Below are 27,603 nucleotides of genomic sequence, written 5' to 3' on the forward strand. Positions count from 1 at the left end.
CCCAGAAGGGTTTGAGTTCTGGAATGCCTGGGGATTTTTGTCCCATGCAATCCGGAACTCGAACCCCTCTGGGCTAATCAATGCCAGGACTGGGTCCAGAGGCTGGTGAAGCCTTTAGCGTGGCAGGAGAACACTGTACAGGCAATAAGCAAGGTTGGTTAAGTGCACAATGATGGTAGTGAGGCGTTTGGAACCCATTCTCTTTGAAGAGTCAGCTTAGGTTCGGTGTAAGTATAGCTCCAACACCTTCCAACAATAATCCAAAATAAGTGTGTGTTCCATGAGCTGGACAGAACTTGCGATATTTCTTGCGAAAAAGCAGTCATCAAAGGGGAATATATATTTCATTTTCGTGTGCACTAAACGGGAGGGAGGATATTTTTCTAGAGAACAAGAAGACCTATTGTAAGCAAATCAGAGGTTATATCAGAACGTCACTCTCAGACTCTTATGGAGGAATACTGAATACAACGGTTTATGCTCCGTAGCTAAAAAGGTCTGTGGATTTGTACACAATTATTTGCTTATAATGTAATGTTTTTTCATATTGAGGGATTTGTATATTTAGCCCACTGGGCTTTTAATACAAGACCTCTAGCTAAGTTATATCCCCTAAAAAATGACAATGGGCCAGATTTACAAGCAGGTTCATACAATTGCACCCTATTTCTGTGTTATCAGGTTCTTGATGTATAAAACAAATGTTTATCTTATACTGCATGTACTCATATTCAGCATTGCCATTACCTGGTATGTAGCCATGTCTGCAAGCGACAAATCCTATGAACGTATTTATTTGTGAGGCAGGTGCACGCAGACCTTACTTACAGCATAATTACATAGTTCTGTAAAGATTCCATAGCAACACATGGTTTAGTATAAACATATGCAAATAGACACTTTCAGTACACAAGAGGGAATCTGTCAATTTCTAGCTCATTTGTGTAGCAGATTTGCAAAGAAGAATTTAATTACATGTGTCACGTCTGTCTTAATGGAAACTTTAGGACACAGAAAAAAACCTGATTTTGTTCACTACTTCATATACACATTACACTTTAATCTTAGCATGCGCTTTCCATAATTTGTTTTTACCCATGGGGGTTATGGTAAATAAGACTGTATATGTAGGAGTGGTAGACATCAAGGGCCTGAGTCATTAAGGAGAGCAAAGCATGAAAAAGGACTAACTTTGCACCTGGGCAAAACCATATTGCATTGAAGTGAGAGGTAAATTTAAAATGTGGGGAGGGATTTATAGTGGGATAAGGGCATGTCCTAGATCAACTTTAAATTTCAGTGTAAAAATAAAGCTATCAAGTATTTGTGTGCTACATGAAAAGCAGCCAGTATTTAACTTATGTGCAAAATAATAAACTAATTTGCATCCCTTGCATTGTAACACGGTTTGTCATGGAAAACATTTACTCCTTTTTTTCTGCCTTACTTTCCATAATGACTTAGGTCCCAAGAGTTCCCAGCAAGCTATAAAACTAGCCAATTCAAAAGCTTCAGTAGAAATGGCTCCAACGCATATCCTTTTCTTCCTAACATTAAACTCAGTCCTTAATGTATAGAAGCAAGATAAAGCAATCACTCCAATTTGAAGATCTACTTTTTCTTAAAATTTACATGAAAGCCCAATATTGACATTTTCAGCGTATGAAGGATGAAGGTAACAATACACTGTGCAGTGTTACCCTGCCATTCCAATGCAGCTCTGTTAAAGAAGATAATTACCTTCCCAATCTATCACAGACAGCTGAAGCTGTCCCCATTAGTTTTAGATAATGTCCTAATGGGATCTGATACAGGCAAAACACTGAGAATGCAGTGATATGAACCATTGTCACATCTTTGGCACTATACAGCCTGAATATATTTTTGTGTTATATATATATATATATATATATATATATATCTATATATATCTATCTTGTAAACATGGGCGTTGAGGACTAATAATACTACATAAACCTTGTACTTTGCCCTCACTTTTAATGTAGTTTTAGAAGGATGTTTTCAAAGCTTCCTGCAGCATAGTGAACTTTGTACTTGTTCCCATAGAACTCCATTATGTTTTTTACAAACAAGAACACTTTTGAATGCTTCAAACACAATCAAACTTAAAACAAAGCAAAGTGATGCAAAGAAAAGGGAACAGATGCTAACAGTATTATTAAGGTTTTAAAGAATTCAAAACTCACTGGACAGAAGTAGGTGCTCTCTACTATGTGTTTAGCAACCATATTATTCTCAGCCGACAAAGACATGATGAAGAGCAAAGCATCCCGGGCCTGTTGTCCCACCGTGCCTTCTCGATGGATAAAGGGTATCAGCAGGGAGAATATAAGGAAATTGGCAGCTCCCTGGTCTTCACTGGTGTGGAAAAACAGTTCTAAGACAGATGGATCTTTGGCAAGGATTGAACACAGCTGGTTAAGTAGGACAACTAGTTCTGTCTCCACACTTGGAGTTGACGTTGCTGAGCAAGTACTTAACAGCATCATCAATGGCTTTAAAATAGGCTTGTGATGCAGCAAAGGCTGGTGAGACTGAGTCACCAGTAACTCGTACATCTTTAGCTGCTCAAATTTTGTCTCATCTGTAAATTCTCTCCTGAGACTCCACAGAAATAGTTTCTCCATAATATTCTCAGACACCACAAACTCCAGGATGGGCCCCATACCGGCATCTTTCGCCTGCTCTTCAATTAAAAGCAAGATCATGTGCTCCACATAATTCTGGACAGCGCTAACTTCATCTGGAGAAATAGATCCATATCTGGCATTAGAGTTCTTGATCGGGTCATGCTTTTCCAAAATGCGCTGAACCTAATGGAAAACAACAGTAATGTAAATATCAAAATACAATCAGCACAGTTATTTAAAACTTCACAAGTGTTTATGATAATATATAACAACAGGGAAAATCTGATTAGAAAATAGTTTATTCAGTAGAAAGCAATTTAAACATCAGCTTTCAGCAGTGAAACAAAAAAGCATGTTTCTGAATGAGCAATAATCTTAATGAAGCGTAATTTGAACCAATCTCAGTGATCACATAATAACACCACTGTGCAATCAAGACGCTGTAAATGTTCATTTGCAGTATTTTGCCAATTGATGAACAGGAGCCAAACAGCCCCAGAGCTGCAAAACATTTGTTTAGAATGCTAAATCTACCCTACGTCTTACGTGAGACACAGATGTCTTCATATCTTTAAGAACGAGTATACAAATTAAAAACTATATTACACAAACTCCCACTCACATGCTATCCTTAATTTATTATGTGCAACCTTTCTTTTGTTATGCATAATTGCAATTTTCATATTAGTAGCAAAATTGCTCAAATAGGCTAGGTACACACTGAAGAATTTTCCGACCAACATGTTATCTCAAACAATTGTACCTACGACTGAAGGTCCGATCAGTCTGGCGATTCATGCATACACATTGACACGATTTACTTTCAGATCTGTGCTCTTCATCTGGTCCTCTAGTCTTCAGAGAATGACAGCACAATATTCATTTATTCATTCTTGTCACACTGATTAAAACTGCCTTGTTATAGCTATCTACATGTTCTAACAAATTTCGTTAGCTTCTGTGACTCTGAAATGAAACATTCTGTCTCAGAGCGAAGAAAATTAATTATTCCTTCTACAGCACTCTCTACATTTATTCACCGTTACATGTTCATTACCGGCATCGGCTGAAAAGAGCACGACTTTCTAAACTACATGATCGGTGACTGGTTGGAAAATATTAAATAGTACAAACAACCAAATGAGCCATGAGCCAACAATCGACACTTTGGAATGACTTTCGACCATAGTGTCACTACGCACAAAACAGGTTTTCGATTTTGTCCATAATCGTGCAAACGGATATGATATGCCCGATTACTGGACAAAAACACTGCAGTGTGTACCTAGCGATAGAACTGTGGGGAGGCAGCCATTTTATTTCACTATCAACTAGCTCACTTCTTACAGCTAGTAACATTTAAATTAAATTAGCCGCCTTGTTCCTCAGAACATCGCGGCTGTGAGATTTTAACAGAAATCTCCGCTGATTTTTCCTCATGTCACATAGAGGTGCGAGGAAAAATGAGCAGAGATTTTACAATAGTAGCGATAAAAATGCGCAGCCGCGATGTTCTGACGAACATTGCGGTTAAATGAATTCCCCCCTATGAGCCATTTATAGATAAATCAAGCAGTTGTAAACCATCAATAGATAACTATTCAGATGAAACTGTGAAGGGAGCTGGATGTACCCCACTTATAATGTTATGGGCAGCATGGTGGCTTAGTGGTTAGCACTTCTGTCTCACAACACTGGGGTCATGAGTTCGATTTCTGATCATGGCCTTATCTGTGTGGAGTTTGTATGTTCTCCCCATGTTTGCGTGGGTTTCTTCCAGGTGCTCCGGTTTCCTCCCACACTCAAACAAAACATACTGGTAGGTTAATTGACTGCTAACAAATTGATCCTAGTCTGTGTCTGTGTCTGTGTGTGTTAGAGGATTTAGATTGTAAGCTCCTATGGGACAGGGACTGATGTGAGTTCTCTGCACAGCGCAGCGGAATTAGTAGCGCTATATAAATAGCTGCTGCTGATGATGATGTAAATGTGCGATAAAATGTAAACAATACATCCAAAAATCATGCAAATCCCACAGAATGCTGAAAAACCTAAAATTATTTAAAACAGCAGTGTGCGATGGTGGTATACAAATTAATATACCGCTTTCTTTTGTTACTTGAGAATAAAAAGTGCAAAATTATGACAAAATAATCCACACCCATTCCACCAAAGCACAATTGCTCTATGTCATTCCCACTTTCTAAAATCCACTACCTTTTTTGGGAATTGAGATTGTTGGGAGGCATGTAAACACCATGGGGGTACTGTAAATAAAGATGGTGCATTTTTATTGTGGACAGGGGAAGAGGACAGACAATCAGAGAGGCAGACATGTGTAGATATACAGTTAATCCAAAACAGAAATAATACTTCTTTAACTACAATACTAGTTATTATTACACCAAGGTTTTTAGTGACTGAGTATTTGTAAGACTTATTTGAGTATGAAAACATTTAAATGTCAGTTCAGGTTCCCTACTCTGTTTACTACAAGACTACTTTTAGTGGGTTTTTATTTCTACATTGTTACAACAATATTTAAATAAATGTTTAACAGCTAACACAGGTGGCGAGATCTAGAGGTTACGTTTAGATGTAGTTTTTGTCAATTTTCAGGGTAGCAGAAAACCGAATACTTTAAGAAAATGTATTAATTGTTGCAATGTCTACCTGTTTTTAATGTAAGGCCTATAGAAAGGTATAAATGTATCCATTTTAATATGCCACACAAAAAAAATATATAATGCACTTATTAAACTAATTTCCAGCAAAATTGACAAAGGAAAAAGAGAAAAATTATAATGGGTCATATCATTAAAGTGCAAAATTCTTTTGGGATTAAAGTCTGTATACTGCTGCATACTTTCCAAAGTTGGCCTCCGGGAGATCCCAAGGGGGAAAAGGGGAGTGAGGCTCGGCGAATCGCATCATTTGGCCTCGCCAACACACAAAGCAAATGAGACATTTTACCGCGGGGGGTGGGCCAAAATGACACAATTCCCCAAAAAATGTTTTTCAGTCAAACAGCACCGTTTGCTTGTTCACTAAATAGTTCAGTAATACGGACCCTTGTACAATTGTCTCAGAGCGAAACACTTTGATTTTAAAAGCAAGGAAGCATTTTTGTCCAACCCTAAATAGTTTACTAATATACTATTACTACCAGTAGTCACTGCTTGTCTACCCTTTACTCTCTCACACCCAATTTATCAGCACACATTTCCTGCAGACTGGTCTGTAAATAAACAGTTAAGATTTGTACAGTAAAATAACAGCTATTTCAATATACATTACCTCTTACACCCTTTATAACCATCTACAACCCACTTTATGAGCACACAGTTGCAGCAGACGTCCTACCCACATGCTATCAACTATCAAATCTGAATTTGGCATGAGAAACATGACACGCACCCTAAAATTTCTCAGAATCTCCAACGCTCATTTCTAATAAATTATATTGTGTACAAACAGGATAATATGAGGCATAAGCCAACTGTCCAATTTGAATTTTTAAAGGGAGAGAAGAGAAGGGAATAATGAGGGGTCAAACAAGATAGGTTAAACAAAGCTGTAAAGGGAACGGTACTGAGAAGGGAGGGAAATGAGTGAGAGGACCAGGGGAGACCAGCCTTCCAGAGATTGAAATCCCTGTGAGTTCACCAGAGTTGTCATGATAAAAATGGGAGCCAGAAGTATACATATATGAGATACCTATATACATATATTAGACGCCTATGGTTCCCAAGCATTGCAAAATGAATTGGCAGCGTTTTCAACAAAACAAGTCATACGCCATACGTTAAGTATGCCACAACCTGTTTAATACTGCTTGCTGTGAGGGGGCTATGAGGGACTTCCAGTTGCCCGCAGTTGGTAGGTGGCCATACGCTATTATATGTCTGATAGGCACTGGTACTTTTTACTTTTTAAGACAGGGTGTGCTAAAATTCCTTTACAATTTTCCTACCACAGGAAAGCTGATAAAAATTGTTACATCCCGATTTACAAAGTGTGTGAGTAGCAATGTTATACCAGGTAACTGACACAAGATATTTCTATAGCTACAGGAATGACTTCGGTCCCGGAGGGGAGGTGGGGGGTATGGACGGATGGGGCAGAGCTTGGTGAATCGTGTCATTTTTGCTCCTGTGGCCAAAATGTTGTGATTTCCTGAAATTCGCGTCATGGTGGCTCTAATCCTGCCCAATAGTAAGTGGGCAGATGCGGGAGGAAACCGTACTCTCCCGAGAGTCCGGGCAATCTACCCAGAATTAAGGAGTCTCCCAGACATTCTGGGAGAGTTGGCAAGTATGCTTATTCAGTATAGGAAGCTGTGCAGTTTAAAGGACTGGGCATATGCAACCTAAAACACAAAGTAAAACATAATTTATATGTCAATAAATCACCCATTAAATATGTTAATAATGATGAATTTTAGGCTTACCCAGGGAAATTATGTGTTACACTATATCATGGCTGTGAGCACCAAACTTCAGGTGACATTCTTTTATTTTATCACAGCTTTGTGCTGATCCTACATGAAGCTGGGCATAGGAGCAGGTGTGAGAGATGCGATGGTGTGTGATTAATTGTGCATCACAGAAAGCAGCCCACTGTTGCTATGTCTAATTGTTCTCTACTTTGTGTTTTAGATGCCATATGCCAAGTCCTTTAAACCGCACAGCTTCTTATACTGACAAAGTAATTCCTGTAGCTATAAAAAATATCTTGTGCCAGTGACCTGGTATAAGATTACTACTCACACATTTTGTAAATGAGGATGTAACAGCTTCCTTGTGGTAGGAAAATTACAAGTTTACATAAATTATGGTTCAAGTCTATACACATGTAACACTAGGGATTCTAAAGGCCGACTCTGGTAGAGAAGTGCTATCTTAGATGGATGCCGCCTGCTGCTTACACTGCATATTCAGTACCCATGTAGAGCACTAACATAGCAAACATGTCAACCTGACCCATTTCACACAGTGAATATCTGTCTGCTCCCATGTGTAGCACTGACTTCATGACTGAATAAATCCAGGCTCAGATAACTGATGTAAAAGTGTTGTGTTACATTAAGTAGTTTGTCTCAGTTTACTAAAGTCAGAAAGTTTGTTCTAACTAAGAAAATAATATTTCCTGGATGCGATACACATTTTTCTACAGGAATATTATTATTATACATTTTTCCTCTCCTTTGTTGGCGGGTAACAGTTACAGTCAGCTGCATACCAATTGCAGCTACAATACCAATCATCTCAAGGAACCTTTATAGATATGTTTAGTGAATTAATGTTTCAAGATGTCTTCTCATATAGGATCATGTGATATTTTAAAGTGTGTTTATTGCTGGGGGAGGGGCCTTGTCCTTCGCACAGCTGCTGATCGACAGTCACAGCAATCAGGAAAAATCTCAAACTGGAGATACGATCCATATAGAGGATTGAATTACTGGCTTTAGTCACAGCTCACTGTACCGAGTCGCGACAAGCCAACAACAAGTGATGCATTCTTCAAAAACCTCTACAGTTTACAATTTCTTCTGCTACAATAGCTATACTATTTGGGCACTGGAAGAAGGAAGCAACTTTACTCAAAGATAGGAGACCCAGTGGAGGCAGACTTAAACCTGAAACAAATCTCTATGTGCTATCACAGAAGGTGAATTGGATGTTCTGTCAGAACAGCTCTGATTCATTCTTAGTTGGAAACAGGTTAGGGCTGCTAAATTTTAGCCCGGGGGAAGAAAGACTCGACTCAGCAGCCTATTAGGAAAAAGGAAAAAAAAAAATGCAGGTGGCCCAGTGACCCAGCCCAAGGTAGTCCACAATGGGACAGGCCCGGGGGGCAAATTACCCCCTGTCCCACAGCCCAGCCTGCCCCTGGTGGGAAACTGCCCACACTGACATGCTAAGATCCATATATATGTTGCACTGCTAACAGCAATATGTTTTTATCTCCCTAGCCTGTTTACATGTTTTTATTTTCCTTAAATAGACTAATCAGAGTAAACCACTTTATACACTGTGTGACATAAGCACTGGGAAAGTGATTCAAGGCAGATACCTCTCTCACAGGCTTCTGTCTAGTACATTGTAAAAACCCCAAAGAGATTGTTGCGCTTGGGAAATAAAATTCTAACTGTTTTCAGAAACAGCTGACAAGAGTCCCTGGGTTATAAATGGGGAGAAAAGGATGGGCTTCATTTATATGGCCCATTTCGGGTTTTCCAACCAGCTAGTAAATTGCTGGTAAACAAGAGTTGGACCTGCAAGGTGCTGATAAAAAGCTGCTAGGCAGCTCCATCACTCTCTCACAATATGGGGAGCAGTCGGATGCTACTGAGAGAGACTGCAATTTATGACCTGTAAGTGCTGTTGCTTTGTATGTATGTGTGGGACACTAGGTCCTTCACTTCAGGGTGACCCAGTGTAATATTTAGAAGCCTGACAGGCTAGGCCTTTTGTTTATGATTTGTGTGCTTTGAACACGGTGAATAAAACTAGCTGCGGCTAGTTGAACCAAAAACAATTGACTGGTATGACATCCTTAGTTGAACTGTCTGAAATGCAACCATCTACCCCAGAAGACGGTAACCCCAATACGATTTCATGACAATTGGTTTTCATGCATCCTTTTAAATTTTAGGTACTTTATGTAATCAATTGTTTTTAACGTACTTCACTATTGGACCCCTCTCCTTCTCTTTTACATGTAACTACCACTAATGAGTTGACAGGGTGGAGGAAAGAAGAGTTACAGTTCCAGTGCAAACAGAGAATGGATCATTATAGAAACTAACTGAACATTTAGGAGTGTTGAATAAGGGAACTGTGAGGAAATTGAGATTTACCAATTAGTGACATATACATGTGTCTAACACGAAAGATTATCTCATCCATCGGAACAGTAAAATTGGTGCCGACAGGCTTTAATCTGGTTATTTAGTTTTTTATTAAATCACTGGGACATTTGTTCATTATTTATATGCAATCATACAAACGTCAATTAGTCATTTGACAAAACTGTAAACTTTTCTTTAAACCAATATACCCTTAGATTCACATTGGACAAAGCAATTTAAATTATCCCATTACATAACTTAAAATGATTACAATTATTCGATTACATTCTCCTTCCCTGTCCCCACTCCCACCCTTTCCCTATGGTCACCATTCCCACACTTTTCCATATGCACCCCATTCCCTATTTTGTTTGAATGTTGAAGGGGAAATTAGGCGACCCTTTGGGTCTCTGGCAGCACTCAATAACTCCCTCCCCTAATCCAGCGCACTGCAATTTGGTGTAATACATAGCACAACAAGACCAATAAGGCAGCTGGTAATTAACAAGATGTTAGACCTGATACAAGTCTAGAAATGCTCCTCCATAAATTGTCTTGAGCAGTTCACAACTTCAATATAAACAAGGCAAGTGTTTCACCAGCCATTTACGCATTATCCTCAGGGGCTGGCTGGGTTGGGGGGTATTTGCCCCCTGACCAGTCCCAAAGTGGCCCACGTGCATTTTTTCCCTTTAAAATAGGCTGCCAAGTCGAGTCTTGCCTCCCCCCCCCCCAGGCTAAATTTTGCCAACCCTCCCTGATTGTCCTGTAGCAATATGGAATTTTTGAAGTGCTTCTTAACCACTTTCTAAAGACATATTGTATTTGACAACATGAAGCAAATAAAATAAAGGTGTAAAAGCCTTCAACAGCCAATAAAGCTTTAGCTATAAGTCTAACTTGTGCTACACTGATAAATTAAATATCTGAGTATTTGAAATGGGTTAGTGCAATTTGAGTTTAATAGCAATCAAATACACCATACACAATAGAGATACATCTTTCACCAAAGTATAAACAGAGAGGTTAAAAATTCTGTATCTACCAATTGTCATAGGGATTTAATATAAGCAAACAGTTTAATCACATTACCCTCCATTGTCTGTCTTCTTCAGTTAACTAAATAAATGAGAAGGTAACCCTACAGAATCACACTGATTTGTGCTAAACACATAGGTCTCTTCTAATTAATAATTTTCTGTCTAAAGCATAAGTCCATAAGTACATTTTTAATATTAATGAATAAGTTCACCCAAAAAGTGAAAATGCAGTTTTGGGTGGAATTATATTAGTTAAACATTAATGCAGAATCTTATCTACCTGGTTCCAACATTCCACCAGATGAGATGGGGACCACAAAAGGGATGGTGCTTTTAAAGTGGGTGTGTTTTACCCAAATTTGCCTATTTGTGGGTGGAGTTTGACAGAATTTAATTTGTCCCGAATTAATGATCCTAAATGTTGGGAGGTGTGCATTATTAGGAACTTATAATGTACTTATTAGTAGACTTACCCGTTAACATTATAAAAGCTACTATGTAAATGGCACGCATTATTATGGGATCTATATAAAATGTATAGACAGCTTGTTCCACGGATGTATTAAAACCCAGAAACAAGCAATAATTGAAACTGTTCAAACCTGTTCAGTTATCTCTAATATGGATGTATATTGAAGGGCAAATATATGTATAAACATATTTTTAATTTTTAACTAAACATCTCATGCTTAGCTTTGGTTAATTTCATGTTAAATCACCCTTGATCCAAAATAAAGCTCTCTTGTTATACAAACACATAAAAATGAGCCTGAATTTGTGCAAGGCACTCAGATTAACAAGCACAACAACATCTGCTATGTTACTGCTGAATTACTTCCTCTACCCTACATAAGCTCACATCTATCCCCTTCCAGAAGATCTATTATTATTTGTTTACCTAATATACTCCTGTGTTCTTGGCAGATTATGCTTCCTTACAGTGATTGCAAAACACATGAAAATTAAAATTATGAGTCTGCTAGGAGAGAAAAAAATTAAAGGAACAAATATATAATTATATTTAGAGGAGGAAGTAAATTATATCAGCAACAAACTGCTCATTAAAATATGAAAACAGTGGACATTTAGGGGCCAATTAGTCGTGAAAGCACTCCGCAGCAACCCAATATCGCAGATTTTACCTCGCACCCCATAGAGTTTGCAGGAAAATCCATGATGTTGGAAATATTTACTTTTTTTGCTATTTATTTGTTGTATTGCTCTCCTCCACCGTTGTCTTCTTAACAATGGTGGAGGAGAGCATGCAAGTGTGATCAGATTCGGGAATAATGTTTGGATCAATGCTGCAGGGACTAACAAAGTTAACTGACATTGATGGCCTGTTAGAAAATTATAATAAGGAGGAAAGAACCTGCATAAACAGAGCATATAGGTGGAGCTGAATTTATTACAGCAAATGAGGCACCATGGCAAATGCTCAACTAGAAATCCTTGCTATCATGTGACTGATCTCTGACGAGCTGCACATAGATTGGTATATCCCACTTAACTGAAAACAGCTGAACAAAAATAAATAGTGCCACTGTAAACTGTTGACAAAAGTAAACTCTGCTCTATTTATAAAGGCCACATCTTTCCTAATCTGGTGAAACAGATGTGCCTAACTATTTTACTTCCAGAGGTTGAACCTGCAATGTTGCCGTTATCATCAGTAAATGTGCAGTTCAGCTTGATTATCAAACAACCAAACCTGGGCGACTGGTCAGCTATGATTATTTGGATGGCGTGCTAAACAAAAGATTTTTTCTAGAGGTTCTATGTTATCCGTCACAAACGACCACACACAGAGTGAAGTTGTCTCGGCAAAAAGGATTCTCTGGACTTTGATAGCATAGGAAGCTCAATTTAGGGGAGACACATATGTCCTTTGGACGAGGGGCAGTTCCGCCATCGCTCCTTTTTCTCCTTTGCAGACATTACACCCCTAATGCCAATATCACTGCATTTCAAAGGCGTGGAAGGAGACAGACTTTAATAGTGTAAAAAGACATATGGGGGTAAATGTATGAAAGTCTTGGTTTTTTTCATCTCGCGGGAAATCTGCGACTTTGCAGCTAAAATTTAAAGCGGCGATGGCTTGTAAAGGCAGCTAAAATTTAAAGCGGCGATGGCTTGTAAAGGCAGCTAAAATTTAAAGCGGCGATGGCTTGTTAAGGCAAACTTGCCTTTACAAGCCATCGCCGCTTTAAATTTTAGCTGCAAAGTCGCCGATTTCCTGCGAGATGAAAAAACCGGACTTTCATACATTTACCCCCATGGTCTCTGCTACTCTAGCTTTGAGGTGAAAAATGAATGATAACTACATAAGTGGCATTTTAACATACAATCTGAATCTACCAGATAAAACATTTTTGGAGATTCAAATATGATTACACTGTTTATGGATGAAACGCACACTGATAAGAATAATAAAAAAAAAACAAAAAAAAACACTAAACTATAATACTTTGCAGGGATTTTTATGTGTAGTAAAATAATGGGACCAATGGTACAGCAGGTGCCCAATTAAAAAAATCTCTATACTGCAAACAAAATGTGGGCATTGTACCCTGTGTGGTCTTTAATGTTTGAAGTACAGATGTGTATATATCCAAGTCTAAAAATTGTAAAGCGTAATTGTCATGGAAATGCACATCTGATTGTAAAAAAACATACTTTATTAGGGGCACCCAGTACGCTTACGTTTCTAAAACTAGTTGCATAATAGCCCTTGAAATGAAGGACTTCCCAGTGACAGGTAAATCTTCCCTGAAAAAATGGCCATATAATATATTTTTATTCAATTGTTTACTTATTTGTACATGTTCTGCCTTTTTAATGCATTTAACACCATCTATAATTTTTCTCTGGTCAAATGAAAAGTAATTTGTTTTTCTTTGTTTGCAAACTAAGATCATGCAGGAAAAAAAGAAAAAAGAGGTTTTAATCTCATATAGCATTACCTGAGCCCAGTGGTTCTTGAACACTATTGCACACGTCTCTGGATCGACCCCCTGCAGGCCGATGCTCTGCCGGGCCTTACTGAAGATGTGCGACATGGTGCGTCTTCTACACAGACGGCTAGATTGACTAAGCCATGCTCAGCCTGTTTGTGGTCTCTTCCTTAGGTCATTGTCTTCTAGAAGTTACTTTTGTATAGCATTACGCCTACAGCACTCCTGTATTTTTAAAGACAGAAACAAAGACATATCATACATTTCATGTATAGTGTTTGGTTTCAGCTCCATGAAGTTCACAGTATCAATTTGTGCTTACTCATGTAGACCGTGTAGCTAAACTATGAAGACAGCATGTCACCTAGCAACCAGGTATTACCATGCAAAATAAACTAACAGATCAGGCAGACTTGTGCGCAACAGACAGGGCCATTCCCACATTCCACTTAAGGCTACATACACACTGGCATTACAATTCTGCATTGAAGATGTGTTTCTAATGTAAGTTAAGTGCATGTAAACAGATATGGAAATAAAAATCATTTTACCATATGAGACAATATATATTTGCATTTTAACATGTATTTTTAACATGCGCTGCGCTGCATTGTGTTTTGTTTGAATGCTTCTTGTTCAATATCAGTGTGTCAGTTGAAAACGTACAAATCCAATGAAATACAGTCAATAATATTTTACATATGCCTTCCCATATGCATTTGGCTTGAACACATTTTTAGAACACATCTAGGAGCAAATACATAAATGCAATGAGGATCATATGCATTTTTATTTGTATTTCAACTTACAATAAAAATGCAGTGCGTATAACTGTATGTCATAGCCCAAGGCTGGGTACACACTACTGTGTGTTCAGCCAATTATCGGACAAATCAGACGATGAACGACTGATTGGCTCTATATCACAGTAGTGTGTACCCTGGAACGATGATAGACTATCGTTCCCAAAGCACATCATATCGTTGGTCAAGATTTTCAAATGGAACTGAATATCTCGTTCAACGATGGAACAATGTCATTCCAACTCTGCAGCGTGCATGCACTCTAAAGAATACAATACTGTGCTGTGTTTGAACAGCTGAAGCATATAAAAAGATGAAACAAAACAAAAAAATAACTAGCCACAACTTAAAGTAAAATGACAAAAATAAAGGTAGTATTAAATTAATATAACACATCAGCAGCAGCAGCTATTTATGATTGTTGAAGCCTATTAACTGTAAAGATGTAAATTATTGTGGTAAAGCTGAATATGGAAGAAAGTGTAAAAGTTATTAATTATTTTACTATTTTAAAATATAATATAAATTGTGGGCAACAGGAGCAATTCTTCCTACAATTCCATGTGGGTTGTTATGCATGCGTGGATAGGGTGACTCCAGCCATTTGTTAGGGAGTGGGACTGTGGGCAGATTATATTTCATGGAGCTCCTCCAACAATGAGATGAGTTCTGGATACAGGAGGGCAATAAGTGTGTAGGTCAATTAGAATGCCATATAATAATAAATTGCTATTTAAACACCTTTAGGTTTATTTAATCAGGTAATGAGGAAGAAAAGTTCAAACTGTTCACCTGTGCTCTTAGCAACAAGCAAATTCTTTAAAAAAACAAACAAAATAAAAACACAACAAAAAAACGCCTATGTTAGTTTACTAATGGGGAGATTCAATTACTACGGTAAGTGAAGCACATCATTACCATTAGTATAGTAATTTCAACTCTGATTTTTTTGGCTTGCAGCTCCCTAAGCAGAAATCAGTATTAAAATTACCGTACTAAATGTAATGATCTGCGCCCCATGTTGTTCTAAGGAACAACGTGGGGAACTGAATCTACCCCCAAATATCTTAAGGATGTGTAATCTATCTGCAGATAGCGCCTACCTTAACTTGGCTGTGAATTTCTCAGTTCATGTTTTTAAATTTCCCATAAAGTTAATTATTATTTGCAACATTTGTGTTTTTTGTGCAACTTTTGCGAAGTGCTGATCTCTAAAATATATTTTTAGAAGATTTTAGCACTATTTTGTTTTCCACCAACATGGAAACAATACACCTTGTTACATTTCTCTACATAAGAGCGGAAAGCAGATGCTGAGAACAACATCCGTAATGGACAACTGTCCTTAATTTTCATGGACAACTATATACTGTCCATAATTGTCCAAGATTTGAATATTCAAAATGTTGGGACAAACATTGGGACAAATGCAGTATTTTGTGTGAAGACAAGAAGAGTAGATCAGTAAAAAAAAATGCACACACTGAATAGCAACATTGAGAGATTTGTTAAGGATTAGTTTACATATGATTCAGTATAAAAATATTTTTTTTTTACTGGATCACAAATATAAAAGTGTTTGTAGATCTTAGAAGATGTCTGACATTGTACACTTGTAATCTTGTCTGTCATTACTAATATCTCGGTGGGGCCAATATGTATGGGCATTTTTTTCATGTACACTACAATGCATTGGGTGGTTTAGAAAATGACAATAAAATCCTTATTATAACAAAACAGTATACCAAAAAGAATGCAATTTTGTTCATCTCGATCTATGTTTACTTTTCAAATACTCATATCTTGATACAATCTTTACAAAACATCTAAAAGGATGAAACAATTATCTGATACGATCTGTACAGTCTTGAATACCATTTCACAAGAATATCATATACAGAACATGTTTGATGCTAGTTGCTTTTTTTATCAGGGTCAACAGAAATGAACTACTGAAGAATCTAATCACTCGAATAAAGTTTGTTCAGTAGCTAGGTCAAACCTAGCGACCCACACACTCAATAGCTTAACAATGACTTTTAAGTTCACAATGTTACCAACAATAGAAGAACAGCCTACACCAAAGGTCTATTAAAGCTAATATAATGTTTATACAGTTTACCGAGATTTTGAGCTGGACTCTACCACCAGATTCTCCATTATCCAGAACATCAGAATATTGACACAATTAAGCTACCAAAAATAGTTCAGTACTCTAATAAATATTACCACCTGCAAGCTTTGTTGGTGTGGTGCACTAACCATCTGGAATGAAGTTAGGAGATACATAGATTCTCTTCAAGACTCACAGGGGTGGCTTCAATTAGCCATGATCCTATAGTAAACTCGAGTGATGTATTCCTGTGTAGAAATACTGCGTTACGGTACAGGAAACCGCTCATTGTTAGCTATAACATCCCATAGAGACACATTGTATCCTACAGGACCTCACAACTAATTGAATCTTCCCTACTATTTCCAGAAATTTTCATCAGACTGATTAGCAGCACCCAGAGCCAAGCAGCTACTACAGAGGCTGATAAGATCAGTCGGTTATCACACCACATCTTCAATATGGGATACAGTTCTAGGGTCCCTGTTTACACAGAATTTGGGAATGCTCAGAGTCAGGCAACTTTATTCAACTATCAGAGATTAGATGATGAAAAACGATTAGACATCTTGGGTTTGTTTACTTTGACAATTAGGCACCTTAGAGGTGACCTAATTATTATGTCTAAATATAGCCTTGGTCAGTACAAAAAAATGTTTAATACCCAGGACTGTGCAGATGACAATGGGACATCTACTGCATCTAGATGAAAGATTGTTTAGCCATTCAAATAGAAAAGGGTTCTTGTAAAGTTAGTAAGACTATGGAATTATCAGCTAACACAAGAGTCTACACAAGGTATGTCGGGTTTGCCCAGTCACACCCTAAAGCACAGCCGACTTTCCGCTCTGCAGCTGCTTCACAAAACGGAGCAGCTCCTCCCATGCAGAAATGAAGACCTCGGGTGTGTGCTGACACCAGAGGTAAGTTGTACATAGAAACACAGAGCTACCTACATATGTTTGTATTAATATATCTGTCTAATGGTAGTGTATGTGTATGCATAATATGAATTGGGGACACTACTGTGTGGCATAACATGAACTGGGGGACACTACTATGTGGCATTATAAAAAATGGTGGCATTACTTTGTGACACTACTGTGATGCATGATATAAACATGGGGCACTACTGGGTCATGTTAGAGGAACTGGGGGCACCACTGTGTAGCATAATTTGAGTTGGGGGCACTACTACGTGGCTTAATTTGAACTGGGGACACTACTCTGTGACATAATATGATCTGGGGGCACTTCTAGACACCCTTCCCCCTAAGAGGTGTTAGACACCCCCCTCCAGTGGTGAACTGTGGCACAGAGATTGTTTCTCAAGCTTTCCCTGGGTGCACACCCTAATGCTGTGCATGCCTATGTCTGCTAATGGAAGTAGTGATGGCCTTTCATTTATAAAATTATGTCTCTAGCTATGATTATGAGGTCAGGAATGATTTATTCTCTTCTGGTTACAAATCTGCAACTGCCTAACTAGGGTTTTCTTCCATTGGTTCATCACCACTAGAACTTAGATTGAACAGGAAAAGCTTCACGAAAATTATCCAACTGTCTGGATAACGGATAATGCTCAGGTTGCATAGTGTGTGATAAAGAGATGGGCATCTTCATTAAGTGACACTGAACAGTATAGGCAGCACAGTGGCTTAGTGGTTAGCAATTCTGCCTCACAGCACTGTGGTCATGAGTTCGGTTTCTGACCATGGCCCTTATCTATGCAGAGTTTGTATGTTCTATCTGTGTTTGCGTGGATTGCCTCAGGGTGCTCCGGTTTCATAACACTCTCCAAAAAAAACATGCAAGTTAATTGGCTGCTTTAAAATTAAAATAGTCTCTCTCGGTCTGTGTATGTTAGGGAATTTAGACTGCAAGCTCCAATGGGGCAGGGACTGATGTGAGTGGGTTTTCTATACAGCGCTGTCGAATTAGTAGCTCTATATAACTAGCTGATGATGATGGGTTTAATGTAAAAATTATATTATATTATTGTATTACATCCTAACAAAGGTATTTATGATTTATTATTAACAAATTAATTTTATTTTATTTACTTTTTAAAATAAAACGTTAAAAACAAACAACCACACCTGAGTATACATGCATGCAAACACTTTAAAATAATATTCAGGGACACTCTGCTGCTGAGCAGGTGCACTTAAGCACATCAAGCTCTGCACTGTCGACACTCTACATGGATCTTGGCATACGTCAATTACATCATATGTTTGAATTTAGTTATATTGTAGTTTGTTTGTGTTTCAAATACTCCACCTCAATAAAAATTAACTTAAAAAGCCAAGATAATGTTATACAGTTATAATTACATCCATACGGATATATAAAGAAAAGAGGAATTCTACTATGCAGTTGGTCAGTATTGAAAAATAGGGACATTTCAAAGGACAGATTTGAAACACTTTGCTAGGTCCTGAAATTTAGTGACGACTGACAACTGTATAGTGCAGGGGTAGGCAACCTGTGGCTCTCCAGGTGTTGTGAAACTACAAGTCCCAGCATGCTTTGCCAGTAGATAACCAGCAGATAGGTGGCAAGGCACGCTGGTATTTGTAGTTTCACAACACCTGGAGAGCCGCAGGTTGCCTACCCCTGGTATAGTGCATTCTCACAGAAACAGAACCACAATGAGGCAGTATGTAGGAAAACAACACATTAGTAGGCCCATTTGCAAAATATGATGGCTAACTGTACGTGAAAATTAGAGCAGTCCACCAACAATGACTTGTTTTAAAGAAGGAGTCTCTTGTCTTCCTAGATGTTCAGTCAGGGTATGGTTACTGTACAAACTGTCTTTCTGGAATTTATTCTGCGCCCTGCTCATCTTCAGACACACCCTGGTATCTGGTTCCTTTAGCCTTGGTCTAGCCCATAGCATTCTACACATTCACAATCAAGGATTCTGTTCTATTTTATTACAATAAATTGGCTCTATGCACCTTCCATTAGCACCACCTGTCTTTTTCTCTAACTCTGTTTTCACTCTCTGCTCTTCCATAATCCGCTCCCTGTGTCATTATTAACAATCTGGTTTCTCGATCATTAAACCTTTGACTACCAGTGTTGCTGTACCGCTGTCTCTTCCTTACACTTCTGTGAGTTATACACCAACATTGCTCAAATATGCCAATCTGCATTAAAATCATGAAGAGTCAGTATTCTCAGAAAAGCGTTGTGTAAATTGATGGCGCTATACAAATAAACAATAATATATAAATAGTATAAACACTGCAGTGCATGTATAATATTAAGCTCAGTAGTACACAGTCGTTAATATGTATATACATATTAAGGCTTGTACACACAGGCTTTAACAAACGGGGTAGTTAATGTGAAATAGTGGCTTTTGTTACTAAGGGCAGTATTCATTTTTATTATTTGACCCGGGAGATCTTAGGATATCTTAGATCTAGCAACAACTTAAGTAAAAGAGTTGTCTCATCTACTTATTACACTTTGGTGATGAAACATTTAGCCCAAAAAAAATGTACCGTCCCTTGAGTAATCTTAATCATTTAACACATAGATTATTTTAGGTACAGCTTAGGCTGGGTAAACACTATACAAAATTGCTCCTGATGCGATATCCTTAACGATTTAAAAAAAATAAATTCCAATCAGCATACCGGATCATGTGTACACACTAAACACATTCTACACAATTTACCTTCATCTGTCATAACCATCGGCTGAAAAGACCGCAACTAAGCACAATCCATAGACATGTATGGACAGTGCCGGTCCTGAGTGCATACACACTGCAGAATTGGAACGACATTGTTCCAACTTTAAGCAAGATTTTCTGTCCGGTTTAAAAATCAAATGAAACAATACGAGGTGCTTTGGAACGATAATCACTAATCATTGCAGCATACACACTCATGCGATATCGGCCCGAAACAGTCCTTTATCATTTCATTGGCCCGATAATTGGCTGAAAATACTGTAGTGTGTACCCAGCTTTAACTAAGGTTACCATTAACTGAGTAAACTACTAAGAAGTTCTATTTCTGCTGAACCTCGAGTCTCCCTGCTTTGATGGTATGAGCCGCTATAACGAGAACTAAATATAATAAAAATAACATCATAGTCAAAAGTAAAATAATTTTTTTTGAAGATACTGTATAAAAAAAACTATGATTGTACCCTTTCCTCATTGAAACTTAAATTGCACCTAAAGTGAACACCTTTAATGGCATGTGCAGTGTATAAGTTGGCTTTCAAATCTGTTCCTCCTCTTCATTGTGATATGTTGGTAACATTAAAGACTATTACATGCTCCTACATTCCTTGTTGTGCCAAATCCGCCGCTCTTTCTTAATCACTGTGCCTGTCGTGTGACTGCTGAGGATAACTTTATGGATGTTCACAAATATAAACAAGTGATTTGAGTAAAACGGGAAGATGTTTGTGATAATAGTTAGCCTCTATTTAAACCTGCTGAGCACCATGACTTGTGCCTGAGCAACAGTTTTCTATCTTCTGTTGTTAGCGCGTTATTTTGGTTAATTATCTTGTGTACCAACCCAGTTGATCTGACTATTTGAATGTCTGTGACCCTGACTTTGGCTTTCTTCTTGTTTCAATACATGTGCAAGGGCAAATCTGAAAGATCCAACTGATTTGCCCAGAGCCGTAACTAGGGTGGTGCGGGCGGTGCCGTCGCCCAGGGCGCAAGCCCAAGGGGGCGCAGCAGCCGCCCACTACCTGCCTCTGTGTCCTGGCTCTGTGAATGCAGGCTGCAGAGTGCCGGCGAGCCCATGCTGTTCAGGTTCCACCCGTGGAAACTAATGAAGTGAGCCTCCTCTTCTAACCTCCCCTGGGACAGTCTCTCTCCCTCAAATTGGCCCTATCTCTGTTTGTGACAGACAGTGGCATACCTCGTTTCACGGACTTAGGAGGGGGTGGAGCTTATCCAAAAGTGGGCAGAGCTTCACCTCTGTACATCTTCTGTCTCTGTAACACATCCCCCTGTGTGTCACAACTTCTGTCTCCTCCCCTTTCCTTCTCTGCTTGGGAGAGCCTCTGTCCCCCCTTCCCTTGTGAGTGTGTGTGTGTATTTGTAATCCTCTGCCCCCCTCCCAGTTTGTGTGTGTCTGCCAGCCTCTGGCCCCCTCCCTGTGTGTGTGTGTGTGTGTCAGCCTCTGCCCCCTCCATCTGTGTATGTGTGTGTGTCAGCCTCTGGCCCCTCCATCTGTGTATGTGTGTGTGTCAGCCTCTGCCCCCTCCATCTGTGTATGTGTGTGTGTCAGCCTCTGCCCCCTCCATCTGTGTATGTCATACTTACCAACTCCTGGAAACTTGTTTCTGGGAGAGGGGGCGTGACTGAATGACGCGATTCTCGGTGTGAGATTGGGATGTGGGAGAAATGCCAGCAATTTCGGGAGTCTCCCGGACTTTCCGGGAGAGTTGGCATGTATGGTGTATGTGTGTGTGCCAGCCTCTGCCCCCTCCCTCTGTGTGTGTGTATGTGTCAGCCTCTGGCCCCCTCCCAGTGTGTGTGCCAGCCTCTGCCCCCTTCATCTGTATATGTGTGTCTTTGTATGTGTTAGCCTCTGCCCCCTCCCCTTTGTGTGTAACAGTCTCTGCCACCACCCATGCAAGTGAAGCCTTTGTCACCCCTCCTCTCCCCCCCCCCCCCCCCCCCGCATGTCACAGTATGGCTGGCATTTGTGTAGAGGGGGTGACCCGACTCCTCCTGGCTTCTGAACTCTGCTCTCTATCCCCGTCACGACGCTGCTAGTGGATTCAGAGGAGCCGAGAAGAGCCAGGAGCTACAGCGGCGGCTGGACTGGGAAGGTAGATGAGGACTGTCTTCAGACAGCAGGATATAGAAGAAGAATAGCAAAGAAGAATACAGACGTATAGACGAGAAGGTAAATATGAAGCAATAAATTGTCCACAGTCACATATGCAAATTTAGACTGTTAGCTCCAATGGGGCAGGGACTGATGTGAGTGAGCTCTCTGTACAGCGCTGCGGAATTAGTGGCGCTATATAAATAAATGGTGGTGATGATGATGATATGCAAAATCTGGAAGACAAAGTCACTTTAATAATACAATCTGTGCTTTTTCCCCACATGCCTCTGTTATATTCCCAGCACACTAAATCATTTAATATTCTACACCGTGCTAGCATCTCTCCATAGAAACACAGAAATTGACGGCAGATAAGAACCACTTGGCCCATCTAGTCTGCCCTATGGTAACCTTAAACCTTATTTGATTCTTAGTTCTTTGTAAGGATATCCCTATATATATCTCAAGCATGTTTTTTCTATATTTTTAATATGCAGGAAAATACATGGCTGATATCACCATCAAATGAGTTGTACCTCTCCCAATACACCATCACCTTTCACTCTGCCAAGAGTGTTGTTTGTACATTTTGTTTGGGATTGTGAGGGTAGTATGTACAGGAAAAGGCTACACTGGCTGAAATTGCTATATTACTTTTATTTTAAGCCAATTTTTTTGGAACTCCTAACTAGAGCGGCTTACACCTGTGTCCCAGACCAGGCCCAGGTACAACACCTAGAGAAGGAGAAACATGCCACCTGACCTGTCTCAGGGTACAGTGGATGGACCAGTTTTTTCATTTGCATCCCATCACTGAGAGAAGGACAGTAAGTCAAATTATTAGTTTTGTGTGTGTGTGTGTGTGTGTGTATATATATATATATATATATATATATATTGCGTAGTGTGTATAGGTTTTCTTCTAGATACAAGTTTTTTCACCATTGTTGGGGTTCTTTACAGCTTTCAAGAATATCAGCGAGACACATAGAAGGAAAAGTGCTAGCCACACCCCCAGAGTTGGTTGGCCACACCCACTCAACAAAGGTCACTCCCACTAAGATGGGGGGCGCCGGTGCCCTGTCTCGCCCAGGGCACTAAAATGTCTAGTTACGGCACTGGATTTGCCCAAGGGTGACATTTATCTCGGTGAGATACGGTCACGACCTGTATCGACATCACATTACAATTAAACATTTCCCTTAGTTTTGTAACTTGCTCTAGACAGAGAAAAGCTGTTATGTTTCAGTGAAAATTGGTACCTAAATGCAATGTCACAGACAAGAATAGCCCTTGTCCTGTTTTGTATGTTGGGCGCTATTCTTAGATCTATTTTAATTTTACGTAATGCATAAAATTCAATTGAGGTTTTAAAATATTGACAAATAATATTATAAGCATGTCTATTTATCCCACATTTCCTATACTAATGCTCTACAATTGAAGATACATGCTATAAGTGGAAATACACTGTATACGTGTCTAATATATTTTAGTGCGTAATCTCATACCTAGGGCCATTTGCATTACAGTATGCAATGTCTTTATCCTTGATGTAGGAAGGAGGCAGCCAGTCAAGGAGAGCTATACTGGGATGGGGATAGGAGGTACAGTGTGTATGCATATTAGGCAGGTGGCAGCATGTTAACTGCCATGTGAACTTTCTACTATGGTCAACGGTGTAGTGATTCATGTCTAAGCATGTTAACACTTTTCCTGTTGTGTGCTGGGTTGAATTTTCAGTATTATCTTAGTCTAAATATGATATATCCATTAGTGGTGCTGTCAATGGCCCCCCTATAGGTAGATTTATCAAACCTTCTAAAAAGAAAAAGTGGAGGTGTTGCCCATAACAACCAATCAATTTCTAGCTATCATCTGATAGAAGGTAGTAAAAAAAATATCTACATTTAAATATGGAGAAAGTATAGCACTCGTGTCACATTAAACAAACAGGTATTATTGAGGGTACAGATGAATTAAATATCTCCTAACAATGGAATATTTACACCCAGATGGACACTGAAGCTGCAGTCACAAAAGCATCATATCGTAACGAAAAGATGGGCATAACAGAGAAAGAAGTATAAGGGTAATTACTTTTCCTTATCCGATTTATGGGGGTCTGGAATGCGAGTAGGTCATATCTTACGTTAGTCCTGCCTTCTGTGATTGTCATCTGCTATAGACATTGCGCTGAAACCACAGGAATGGCGGCCTGATGAGGCACAATGATGAGAGCATACGCAAAGCCCGCATAAAACTACTGACATATCAAGCCCTTTGTTGTAAAGGCCAGATATCGTCATGTACTCAAACAACTAGAGGAGTGGGGCACTGTAATTCAGGTAAGGAAGGACAGGGGACTGAGGGCATGATTTAAAAAAAAAAGTCAATATAAAAAGGTGGTAAATATCCTTTGAATATAAAATTAGCATTTGTAACACTAGCCATACATTAAAACTGCTGTGTGGAAGGGACCAAAAGTCTGCTGTTGCTGATACAGCGGCTGCAATCTGACTGCATGTGCTGTCATTGTCTAACCCAGCGGTTCTCAAAGTGGGGGGTGCCGCGGCGCTGTCACTGGGGTGCCGCGATCGCCCTGCAAAAAAAAGAAAAAAGAAAACTTACCCATCCAGCGCCGGATCCTCCTCGCTGTTCTCACTGATTGCCGGGCGTAACGTCATCACGTCCGACAGTATCAGTGAGGAGCGGCAGAGAGGACATCAGGACAGAAGACGGCGGAACATGAAGAAAGAAGGTAAGTACAGGAACGTAGAGTGAAGGGGGACAGAGAGAGGTGCTGAAGGGGGTGGGAGACAGAGAGACACTGGAGGAGGGAGACAGAGAGATACTGGAGGAGGGGGACAGAGAGAGATGCTGAAGGAGGGGTACAGAGTGAGATGCTGAAGGAGGGGTACAGAAGGGGTGCTGAAGGAGGGGGACAGAGAGAGACGCTGAAGGAGGGGGACAGAGAGAGACCCTGAAGGAGGGGGACAGAGAGAGACGCCGAAGGAGGGGGACAGAGAGAGACGCCGAAGGAGGGGGACAGAGAGAGACGCCGAAGGAGGGGGACAGAGAGAGACGCCGAAGGAGGGGGACAGAGAGAGACGCCGAAGGAGGGGGACAGAGAGAGACGCCGAAGGAGGGGGGCAGAGAGAGACGCCGAAGGAGGGGGGCAGAGAGAGACGCCGAAGGAGGGGGGCAGAGAGAGACGCCGAAGGAGTGGGACAGGGAGAGACGCCGAAGGAGAGGGACAGAGAGAGACGCTGAAGGAGGGGGACAGAGAGCTGATGAAGAGGGACACAGGGTGTGAGATGACGAAGAGGGGGACACAGGGTGTGAGATGGCGAAGGGGTCTAAATACATCTTACGTTATTTTGACCCAACTACTTAAAATACGGGACTACCCGGTAATTATTTTTGCTTAGGGGTGCCTTGGAAAAATTATGGTGACCCTAAGGGTGCCTCGAGCTGAAAAAGTTTGGGAACCACTGGCTTAGGCTGAATGTGGTTCAGCCTATCTTACTGGAATAATCTTCTACTGCAAAATATTTCTCATTTTTGCATTTGAGTGTTAAAGTAGGTGCAATCACCATCCATTGTACTGTGCCAACAACTTTTGCAGCCACGTAGACATGTCCATTATGACTTAAAACGTCAGAAAACGGCATTTGTACTGCACTTTTGCACATTCATATAGGAGCCTTTGTAGCAATAATTGAATTGATTGGCCATGATTTGTTTACTCTATATATCTAAACTAGTTGTTTTTAAAAGACATTTAGAAAAAATTACCCTCATATAGGAAGTATTTTAAAGTGGACTTGTTTATTACACAGAGTGGAGGCGGTTATTATATTGGCTTAGCCAATGTTTACGGCAAGAGAGTCTACCAGTTTGCTGGGAGTCACATGAGCATTGTTGGCAACTATGTAGGAGTCTCATGAATATTGGCTTAGATTGCAAACTGGCTGTTTATGTGACTTTAGGAAGATCGTGCTTCAGTTACTACTAGTAGCTGCAGAAATGGAGTCTTAATTGGGAATATGTGGATTAATTGCTGCACTTGAAGAAGGTGGGGGTAGTCATTGGTGGCATTAGAAGTGCCATCTCTGATGACCTCTTCATTGGGATGTGCCCCTGCTGGCATGTAGAAACGTTGCTTGAAACAGAAGTTATTTTAAAGCTGCATTACCACAAAAGCAGCAACACATTTCAATTTGCCCTTTAGAATGCCTGAAGAGGATGTGTGTGAGCAGGAGGACCATTTGGAAACTGCAAACTCCTTAACTGTAGCATCTGACTGCTCCTACTGTCAAGGGCTGGCTGACAAATTGTAGCCCGGGGGGGCAGGTTTGTAACATTTAAGATTAGGTGGTTAAGAATAGCAGCTTTAAGTAGCTTCCTTTTTGACAAATGACAGACACATTTTCTTATAATGTGTTGTTAGTAACTTTTTCCTATTCAGGTTATTTCCTATAAACAAAGTTTGATTTAAAAAAAAAAAAAAACACCTTCACTTTTCTATAGCGCACAGACCTTGTCGCACATGAAACTGATACCTAATACATCGCATAGCCCTTCTCAGATTCCTGTCATGCCCACAACTCATCATAGCACTAGAGGACAAATATGAAAAGTAGCAAAGTATAATATTAGTGATGTAATACAGCCAGGTCTGCTCTCCCCTCCATCAGCCCATAGTTCATTGTGTGCTTGGTTGCAGTCTCCCACCCTTGCAGATGAGTGGAATATAAAGTAACAAATACTTTTACAGCGGACATGCATCTACAATATCTGAATGTGAAATCCACTCTCCAAAGATTTTTTTATGTCATCCCACAGACCATTCATTTATGATCTGACCATTACCATCATATATAATGCCCGTTATATTTCCCAAATGCCTCTCAGTGACTTCGTATTAGTGGTAGCAACCACACCAGAGGTCCAGGTGGTCCCTAACTCCAATATGCTCAGGGATGCTTGGTCCTTTCCCACTCCTTACTCTTATGGAGGCTACTGTGCAATGTGTTTGAAAGTGCTTTCTACTTCAGGAGCACTGTATGGGACCTTTTATTATACCACTATGTCCTTTACCTGTCCCCAAGATCTCTAAAGCACTTCTTACAGAGTGTTTTAAAACCTTTCATGGACTTGGAACACATCCTGTTTCATTATTCCTTTTATGTATCAATCATGTGTTTTGCTCATCTCCAATTTGCACATGTCCTTTAAAATAATCAACTTTTTTTTTATAATGACTACTGCCATAATTAGCAAATTAGAGAATGAACTGTTGGTCTTTCTTTGTGGCTCCTAGGAAAATTGAGAAATATTTTCTGCAAGACTATAATG

General features: G+C 39.7%; 1 protein-coding gene across 3 annotated transcripts in view; it reads right to left on the minus strand.

The window, feature by feature from the left end:
- The window catches only part of FHIP1A (FHF complex subunit HOOK interacting protein 1A), a 199,410-nt gene that overhangs the window by 78,835 nt on the left and 92,972 nt on the right, over positions 1-27,603 (minus strand). For all 3 annotated transcript variants that reach the window (XM_075198819.1, XM_075198811.1, XM_075198802.1), the window contains 2 exons: positions 13,508-13,723; positions 2,208-2,834 (listed from right to left, as the gene is read on the minus strand). In XM_075198819.1, the coding sequence (XP_075054920.1) occupies positions 2,208-2,834; positions 13,508-13,603 (723 nt within the window). In that variant the 5' untranslated portion in view covers positions 13,604-13,723. The remainder of the gene's footprint in view (positions 1-2,207; positions 2,835-13,507; positions 13,724-27,603) is intronic.

The sequence above is a fragment of the Mixophyes fleayi genome, chromosome 1, assembly GCF_038048845.1.
Source record: "Mixophyes fleayi isolate aMixFle1 chromosome 1, aMixFle1.hap1, whole genome shotgun sequence".
Lineage (NCBI taxonomy): Eukaryota > Metazoa > Chordata > Amphibia > Anura > Limnodynastidae > Mixophyes > Mixophyes fleayi.